The sequence below is a fragment of the Leptinotarsa decemlineata genome, unplaced genomic scaffold, assembly GCF_025532065.1.
Source record: "Leptinotarsa decemlineata unplaced genomic scaffold, Ldec_3_MD MMD2_P_RNA_scaffold_11, whole genome shotgun sequence".
In the NCBI taxonomy this organism is placed as follows: Eukaryota; Metazoa; Arthropoda; class Insecta; order Coleoptera; family Chrysomelidae; genus Leptinotarsa; species Leptinotarsa decemlineata.
In genome coordinates this window covers 565,414-575,091 of record NW_027412525.1, presented here as the reverse complement: position 1 = coordinate 575,091, position 9,678 = coordinate 565,414, and the positions used below count along the sequence as shown (strand labels likewise).

General features: G+C 35.2%; 1 protein-coding gene across 1 annotated transcript; it reads right to left on the bottom strand.

Annotated features, from left to right (window-relative positions):
* Positions 1–342: 342 nt before the first annotated feature.
* On the bottom strand, positions 343–7,899 carry LOC111515057 (uncharacterized). The gene is made up of 3 exons (XM_074186801.1): positions 7,603–7,899; positions 5,189–5,430; positions 343–853 (listed from the first exon to the last, which is right to left on the bottom strand). Exons 1-3 carry the CDS (start codon positions 7,819–7,821, stop codon positions 451–453), a joined length of 864 nt encoding a protein of 287 aa, XP_074042902.1. The 5' UTR covers positions 7,822–7,899; the 3' UTR covers positions 343–450.
* Positions 7,900–9,678: the final 1,779 nt, after the last annotated feature.

Sequence of the window (9,678 nt, the reverse complement as noted above, 5' to 3'; positions counted from 1 at the left end):
GGAAGTATCATGATAAGTGAATTGTACATTGTAATATTTAAATTATATAAAACAAAATAGGCTTATAGCCAAAAAATACATTTTTGTATTCAGGCCATGTGGTTCAGTCAAAGTATCTTGACTGAACCACATGGCCTGAATCCAAAAATGTATTTTTTGGCTATAAGCCTATTTTGTTTTATATAATTTAAATATTACAATGTACAATTCACTTATCATGATACTTCCTGTTGCCTGACAAGTGAGCACTGATGATGACAAAAGTCGAAAGCGCTTTGCAAGAATTTTAATATATTATACACTTTAATACAAAACCTCTTCGATTCATTAATTCAAATAAGTGTATTCAGCTTTTCCAAATCCTTTAACAAAAATCTATTTCAAAAAAATTTTGAACTCACTACCGATCATGAAAATTTAATGTCGGTTTTGGAATTCAACTAAATGTGGTTACTTTTTACCATTAACCTTAATATAATAACACCAGCCTAGATTCTCAAAATGTTCTTTCTCCAACAACTTAATTGAGGCTTCATTCGAAACAGACACAATTCCAGTGGGATTTTCGCCATCTTCAGCTACTTCTTTACTCATCTTCTTGAGAATGATGGATCCAAATCCTTTTCTCTTGTGATGATCCACCGTCTGGAGTAATCCTATTTCTCCCAACTTCTTTTTTAAAATCCAAGAAACAAGTTCATTGGTGGATTTGATAAACAAACCATAGCCACCGCATGTTTCTATCAATGAGGTGACGTATTTTTCTGAGCCAGGAGATCTATGGGGCCAGATGGAATTCATGAAGTCGGCTTGCGATATCTCGAGTCTTCTTATTTCTAGATGATTAGGACATCTGCAACAGGCGAACTAGTCAATAGTTCTCGAAGCAAATAGTCAACCAGAATAATCCAATTAAATTATTGTTTTGACCATTTTTAGTTGTGAATTCTCTATGACTTGTGAAATATCTGGTTCCCTTTCTGAAGTCAGAAGTCGCTCAAAAAGAATCAAAATAAATTCTCTGTGTGAGAGAAACAACAAATTTCACATAAACATAATAAATATGGTTTGGAAAATTAAAAAACACGCTTTTGAAGACCATCGAACTGAAAAGTTAAAAATATTTTTTTAAATGAGCTTGAAATAATAACGAACGAAAAATACTAGTATTATTGTGAAGAAAGCGACGGGCGCTTGATATACAAAAAATGTGGCAACAAGCGCCCACGCTTTTTTCACAATGATACTAGTATTTTTCGTTCGTTATTGTTTTGAGCTTATTTAAAAAAATATTTTTACCTTTTTAGTTTGATGTTCTTCAAAAGCGTGTTTTATAGTTTTTGAACTATATTTATTTTTCATTTTTTAGTATCGTATGCTATAAAAGCATGTTTTTTAGTCTTTCTGAACTATATTTATTGTATCTAAACTTTGGGATCAATCGGTCGTATACTGTTTAGAAAAATGACCATTGATATTTTCTGATTCAAGAGAGGGAGCCTGAAAATCAGCTACCAAGCCCAAGACAGCAGGCGCACAAAGGAGGGTTACAAATAAGGCAGCAGGCGTGCGTGTTAATTAAATGAAGAAAAAATTGTAAAATAATGTCGATATATCAAGGAGGTTACGTACAACGCCATCTGCCCGCGAATAGATCTAGCAATAATGACGATATATCAAGGAAGTTACGATCAGCACCATCTGCCCGCGAATAGATCAAGCAATAATGTAGATATATCAATGAGGTTACATACACCGCCATCTGCCTGCGAATAGGTCAAGCAATAATGTCGATAATTCTGTCAAATACAGATCTCGAGCTTGAGAGTTACAAACAAACAAACATACATACATAAAGGTGAAGCTGATGTAAAGCGTGTAAAAAAAAGCTCAGGTATTTGACTATGCCGAAGTCGAAACCATGAGAAAATTTTAGATCTATTGTTTGAGAACATATATGACAACGGTTCCCTGACAACTGACAAGTAGCGAAATTCGAAAATTGGTTCAAAATATGTGAATTTGAAGTATTAGTTGCAGTGATAAAATTAATTTTTTGGAATATATTAAGTAGGTAAAAGGTCTTTTATTAGACGATTCCCATCGTATAATCTGAAAGAAAGAAAATGTGTGTGAGATGTCATCCAAATTTCTCATTAGTTTGAAAGACCCATTGACGTTCAATTTTCCAATACTTTGGTGCATATATTAGTTTGAATTTGACCGATGGCATGGGTTACGTTGGCTTTAAGGACCGATGTGGTTTGTAGCTTATTCGCTTATACCTTCGACTCAGGGAAACCCCACAAGAAAAAGTCTAACGGGTTCAAATCGCAAGATCTTTTTGGCCAGTTTACATCATCTCTACGTGAGTTGACCATGCCCTCAAATCGTTCTTGGCATGAGTTGTGTGGCATGAAGTGCCGTCCTGTTGGTCGTTGGTGTCCAGATAACCGAATTCATGCCAAAAGAAGTTGGTAATCATCTAGCTATAGTACGTTGACAGTGATGTCCTGGCCAACGTCGTTCTCAAAGACATTTAGATCGATGACACCGCCAGACCAAAATCCACACCAAACAGTGATGCATTGAACGCTCTTGCATCTCATGTGGATTGGTATCATCCCAGATTCGAACAATTTTGTTTGTTCACGTATCCACCATTCATACAGAAAAGGGCCTCATGGAAATTAGGACCAGTTGCCATCTGCTCCAGAGTCCATTTAGAAAACACACGTCGTTGTCTATGGCCGGTTACCATCCTTCAGTTCTGGGTCAGTTGAACTTTGTAGGTGTGCAGGGTCGAATCACGACGCAAAATTTGACAGGTTGTGGTCTGCGAAAGGCCTAGTTCTTGTGAGCGACGCAAAATGACTGCCTCGGATTCTCCTGCACACTCTCACAGACAGCGGTGATGTATTCGGTAGACCTTGCGTTTTTTCAACATACAGGTGTTGGTCGATCGTTTACTGAACCAGCGAACCACCACTTTACGAGCAGTCATCTCGGTAGGACATATATGGCGATTATAAAATTAGCGAAGCGTGCGGTACGTTGTCTGAATAGAAGACTCATTTTGATGAATCAATTTCGATATTTTTATATGGTGTTGAAAACCGCATATCTATAATCGTTTTTGAGTTACAGCTTGTTGTTGTAACTTTTGCTGTAACTTTTTTCTGCCAGAAATTTCGTGTTTCTATGAAAACATTTCCAGAACATTTTTTACGTAGAATTCAATGGGGCGGGAAAACTTATTTTTTCAGATGAGATATCGATAGTTATTGATGGAAAACTATTTTTTTAATGAGAGCTTGAAAGTACCTTTCCAAAAATGTAGCACCCTTGATGTTTTGCTGGAGTAATCTTTCAAATACAGAGCTTATATGTTTTTTCATGTAGACTTTGAAAAGCAAACTTTGATGAAATATGCTTTGGACGATGCGGCGATAAAACTGGTAGCTGTCAAATTCTGATTCAAGAAGTACGGACGCACTTCAATTAGTGGTTTTTGTACAATTTTTAAACACATTTGCAATGAAGTGTAACAATTATAAAGAATGGGATACGATAGTCTGTTTTATACAAACCGGGAAAATACAGAAGCAGCAAGCAATTTGTATCACGAGAAGTATTCAGAGAGAAGACACCTCTTCAGAGACATATTCGCAAGATTGCGACACAACCTATTTGATGGTGGTCAATTTGAAATGAGGAGTTGGAAGAAATAGTTGTTTGAGGAGGTGTTGAAAATAATCCCAAAACGTCAACGCGAAATTTGAAAATATCAACAGGCCTACCAAGAACTAACGTTAGGAGGATTTAAAAAACCTATCAAGCCATACAGGACCAGAAGAGTTCATCAACTCAGACCAAGAAATTTTGAACGCCGCATGACTTATTGCCAGTGGTTCCTGGAAAGTTGTAACCAAGTGCATGATTTTTCGTTAAAATGTATTTGTACAGACGAAGCTTACGTGAACAGTGCCGACATTTTCTACCGCTACAGTTCTTATACTTGGGCACAACAAAATTCTCATTCTATTGTGGAGAAGAGTAGTTAAGGAATATATGGATTCAGTGTTTGGGCAGGTGTTTTCAGGGGTTCAATTATCGGCCCGGTTATTTATAATGTCACTTTCAAATCCCAGAGGTATTTAGAAATTCTAAGGCAAAATATTGAACCCCTTGTTAATGAATTTGCCCATAATGGAGCTCAGATAATATATTTTTAACAACACTGCAATTGTCACCAATTTTTTGGGTGCAAATTTTAATATTAATTGGATAGCCAACCAAGGACCCAACTGTTATTGTTTGTTCTTTATCTTCATCATTATTATTGTTGAAGTTTCATTTATCAATAGTAAATAAAGTATTCATTGTTATCAGTTCTATTGAAACTATGCGTTTTAATTATTGCTATGGAAAGCTTTCTCAACATTTGATAGCTGTTACTGAAAAATATCTTTCTGTTTTATCGCCGAAAAACTACTTGATCAAAGTGTGCGTTTCAAAGTCTTCATGAAAAAACCTAAAAGTTCTATATTTCAAAGGTGACTTCAGTAAAACATCAAGTGTCCTACAATTTTGGAAAGGTGATTTCGAGCTGTATTGAAATGTGCAGGAATATACAGGGTGTCTATTAAAAAAAAGTTTTCCATTGATATCTCATTCGAAAAAAATGAGTTGAGTGCCTCGAGAATATTTTAATAAAAATGAGAGATTTTTGACAGGAGAAAATTTATATCACCTTTTTGTAAATGCACATTTTCGAAAAACATGCTGTAACTATTTGGTCCACTGTGTACAGGATGTCTGATTGGAAATTATCATCACCTATTTCAACATAGTTGTCAACTGATTTTTTCGATCTCATTTTGAAATTCTTTCTCGATTAGACATATATCATCAATGTCAATCGGTCTACAGGTGTAAGAATCTTAGTCATCTGTCCGTGAAGAATAATTCTGAACAAGAAAAAGTATATGGTTTCTCTACCACGACAAAAACTAACATTTTTGAATGAGGCCATCTTATTTTTGTGAAAAGATATATGATAGGTTTCAGTTCATTCTTGATGATTAAATTTGGTTAAACTGAAGATGATCTATCTATCTTAAGGAGAATCATTTTCTAGACCTTACTGCATATTTCCTAATAACCTATTAGATTCTCAGTAACTCACTTCATTTGAAAGTTTCTGGCAACCTTTTGTGGGACTGTATAAATGAAACACTGATTATTGTTTTCGATATTCAGTTTCTTCTCATCAATTACTCGCATGACTGTGGAATAAACAATGTGGGGTATGGCTTCAAATTCCAAATTTTTGTTGAAATCTATTCTTTTCGTATTCATGAGACCCTGATATACACTTTCACCACTCTCGTCCATCGTAAAGATTGATAGTTGATATAACGGTGGAAACTAAAAAAATTTAATTACCTATAGTATATATAGTATAGTTAGGATTTGATCATTTTACGTTAATCTACATACTAAGGAGAACAATTGAGATTTCATCCATCAAATGAAATTTTTGATAATAAACAATATATTAAAAAAATCATCTTTTCATATATTAAAGAAAATCATTCTGTCATATGATTTTTTTAATATCTTGTTTTATTGTCAAAGTCAAATGTTAAAATGAATTTCATTTTAACAAATGAAACCATGCAATTTTCAATTACAAATAAGTAACATGGTTCAGAACTTGTGTTTTCAGGATTTTCAGCATTTTTTCTATAATGATTACAATTTGCATAATTATAATTCAATCGGTAGTGAAATGAAAATGAACAATATTTTTTTTTCAATTTCAATAATTTTCAAAATAAGTAGGACTATTTCTTTATATAATCTTAACTCAGAACGAAGATTCTTATATGAAAAGTAGGTTGAACATTTTAATGTGATCTTCCAATATATGCAGGATTACTTCACAGAAGTAATCCTGCATATGCGATACAACTGCCGGAATCGATTTTCGATTATTGGAACGGGCACACTTGCAGACCGGTCTTGGGCTGATTAGCCTTCCGTCAGTGCAAGGTAGTGCCCATCATTAACATGAAGTCGATGATTTCTTATAATTAAAAATCGAATTCCTTTCAGAGTATCATTCCTCGAATGAGGCTGAAGCGAACGACAAACAACATATTTTGTCATCGATCCATCTGCCCGTAAATGAGGTAATCAACCGCATAACCAAATCAGCCTACTCATCGTATGAGAAAACATTTTCTCATATAGTAAGAGGAGCATACTTGAAGACTGGCAGTAAATCAAATTATCTATAATAACAATTCGTTCAGGCCAGACTCAACTCACCTATACTGTAGGTTAATGGACTGACACATATCAGAAAAACAACTACTTCCCTGACTGATACCACGAATGGCATTAGATTATATCCAACAGGTGTCACTGTCAGTGTCCGGAGTCTTCACAGAACTAATTCCTGCATATGATGTTAGCGATACAATCGATTTTCAATTATTGAAACGGGCACATTAGCAGACCGGTTTCGAGCTATGTGGCCTCTCGTCAGTGCAAGGTAGTGTGCATCATCAACATGAAGTCGATGATTTCCCAAAATTGAAAATCAAATTCCTTGAACTAGGCTGTTGGCTAAGGAATTGGGCAATCCCAATATGCGGTTGGTTACCTCGTTCACGAACATATGGGACGATGACAAATATGATATTCGTCGTTCGCGTCAGCCTAATTCGAGGAATGGTACTCTAAAAGGAATTCGAATTCCAATTATGGGAAATTATCGACTTCATGTTGATGATGGACACTACCTCGCACTGACGGCCAAATAGCCCGAAACCTGTCTGCAAATATACTTGTTCCAATGATTGAAAATCGATTACTGCAGTTGTAGTGTCAACAGCGTGTACAGGAATCACTTTTGTGAAGAGCCCTGCATTAACACCTGTCGGATATAATCCAACGCCAGGGAAGTAGTTTTTTCTGATAGGTGTCATTCCATTAACCTACAGTGTAGGCAATTTGAGACGGGCCTGAACGACTTGTTCTTTTAGATAATCTATTGAATCGGTACACCTTACAAAGAAAAAGACCCTGAAAGTTATGTTTTCTGAAGTTTCAAAGTATCCTACACTGATGATGATTCAATATTTCATATATGGAGTGCACCAATGTTTGAAAGAAACCCATAATCGTAAAGAATCTGCCGTAGCAACACATGTTCTGTTTTGATGACCTGTTAAGTGAAAATATTACAATAGAATGTTATTCAAACACTCAAAATCATCACAGTAATATGCTCCATCATCCTCTTATCTGCATCTACTTCCTCTGCATCTACTTGAATTTGACTAACCCGATATACTGGGTAATTACTGGATTGACATTTTTGAATTTCTTCAACGCAGTTAGTTTTTGCGATATTAATTTTAACCGAAACACTGAATATGAACATTTAACACTGACCATTTTCGATTTGATTATAATTCTGACTCTCATTTTCATTCTCATTTTTATTCTAATTCTCATTCTCATTTTCAGTTCTCATTTCTCATTCTCATTCAACCACGTGTGAATGTTGACTCGAAACTCTTTTCATACCTCCATCAAAGCGAAAAAAGTTCCATCTTTTTTCCAACAATTTCGCGGAGATAGAAATTGAATGAAAAAGCACCCTTGTCTTCTCAATCTGTGGCCATTTTTCAAAAGACTACTTGCATGGGGCATATAACTACGGCTCCTGTATATGTCGGCCAATTCTTCAAGGTCTTCGTCAGGAACTTCTACTAAAATATCACTATAATCATTGTATTCACTCATTTTCACAGTAAAATAACGATATTGAAGAAGGAACGTGCACTGATGAGCATTATTTACATAACTGGATGATTTTATTCACTTTTGTGAAGCGGTAACTACATTTGCGATAAGATAACATTATTACGATGACGAAAGGATTGTGTTGACGAATTATGGTTATTGTATGAAGCATGTTAGATAATGAATATCGTAAATGCATTTACTAATAATCGAATCCCGAACACACAATTTTTATGTTAACGGAATTAATCGACTTGTGTTATGTCGGCAAAAGTGCACTGATTTAAATGGCGCTTATTTCAATTAAATTGAATAAGATTTGCCCTGAGATATTACAGAGGTATTCTGTAAACAAGACTTATAAAAATGATCAAAATTTTTGATACAACCTAATTCATGCCAGATCGCTACTTTGCTCGTAACTGTCATAATATAATAAATGAAAGGGGCTGGTTTGAAATTTGTCAAGTTACCTGTGCTTGGGATCACACGTTGGAAGTAGGTCCAGAAATGAAATGGATATTCAGAATTATAGAGGTATATCAATTTAATTGTGAAAAAAAGTAATACAAATCATGAAATTATGGAACAACAAAAATTAATTGGCGCTCCGGGGCGAATTCATTGATTCCAGTGGCGCATTTTTTTTTTCAGCTGCAGGAAAACCCGGAGAAACCTGTAGCACCACATCATCTGAATATCTTGATCAGCTAAAGTTATCTCTTTCATAAAACAAATTGTAGGGTGTCTTCAGAGGCTCCAATAAATTGATGAAATTGAAAACATTGCCAGAACACTTCGTGACACAACTATCGTCAAACTAAAACCAATGCGTAATAATGGCCAGATTCAACGCCAGAATCACAGTGAACAATTACTGCATGAAGATTATAAGAGTCTGCTAGATTGAAGTGTTCATCCATTTCGAGCTTTCGTAAGAGTTTGGTGCATCCGTCAGAAGTTGAGTCATGTTTGAAGATCATCAGTGTCATTATTAGATTGACTGGTGCCTCAGAAATACTTTTTTTCTCATAATAGTCAGTTAGTTTGGCGCATGTTTGGCAATACAGTAGATCATCACCCGTTAAAAGTGCCATTTTCAGATGATTAGACAACAAGCTTTGCACAGACTGGTTATCAGTCATATTAGGAAAAGCTAGTTGAAGTTTCAGAAAATCTCATACGTTTTTGCTACCTCTTGAACATTCTCTACAAAGTGAACAAGTGAGGATTTTTCTAGCAAAAGTCTACAATCACAAGACGAGATAGACTGTACGGAATCATCCAATCCAGAACAGTCAGGAGTATTGATTCAGCTATTTTTTTGCTCACGAAGAGTATTCAACAAGAATTCGGAGCAATCCTCTTGTTGTCCTAACGAGAATCTAGTTGATTTCAAAGACTCCAGGAAATCCCTTGGTGGGAGATATGATACATTCTTCCGAAACTTCAACTGCATGAACAATTGTTCATTCTCCTTCTCGTTCATCGTTGAAACCTCGTTCTTGAAATCCTTCGTCTTGAGCAACACTTGTAAAATGCTATTCATGTAGCAAGTGTTTCCTAAATTATCGTATTATATTATTATTCTACTATTTTTATACATATTTCAAAGATTATATGACCTTCTAATTTTTATCTATATAATTAGGATGTAACAGGCTGTAATAAATAAAATTAGTTAATTCTTCCAAAGTAAAATACGGAGATACAGGTTCAACTTATTCTTTATTTCAGAGATGACCCTGTGTTGGGAGTTGCTTTCACCCTGGGGGTGAATACCATCCTTTTTTGGGGATGAACATTTTTTCATTGAAACTGATTCCTGGAATGGAATCCAAGCAACTTTTGTTACAT

Excerpts from the sequence above, each read along its gene's own strand:
- LOC111515057 (XM_074186801.1), bottom strand. The coding sequence starts at position 7,821 with ATGAGTGAATACAATGATTATAGTGATATTTTAGTAGAAGTTCCTGAC. Across the intron at positions 5,431-7,602 it reads CTTTTTTCGCTTTGATGGAG|TTTCCACCGTTATATCAACT; the intron begins GTATGAAAAGAG and ends AAATTTTTTTAG. Across the intron at positions 854-5,188 it reads GCCAGAAACTTTCAAATGAA|ATGTCCTAATCATCTAGAAA; the intron begins GTGAGTTACTGA and ends CGCCTGTTGCAG.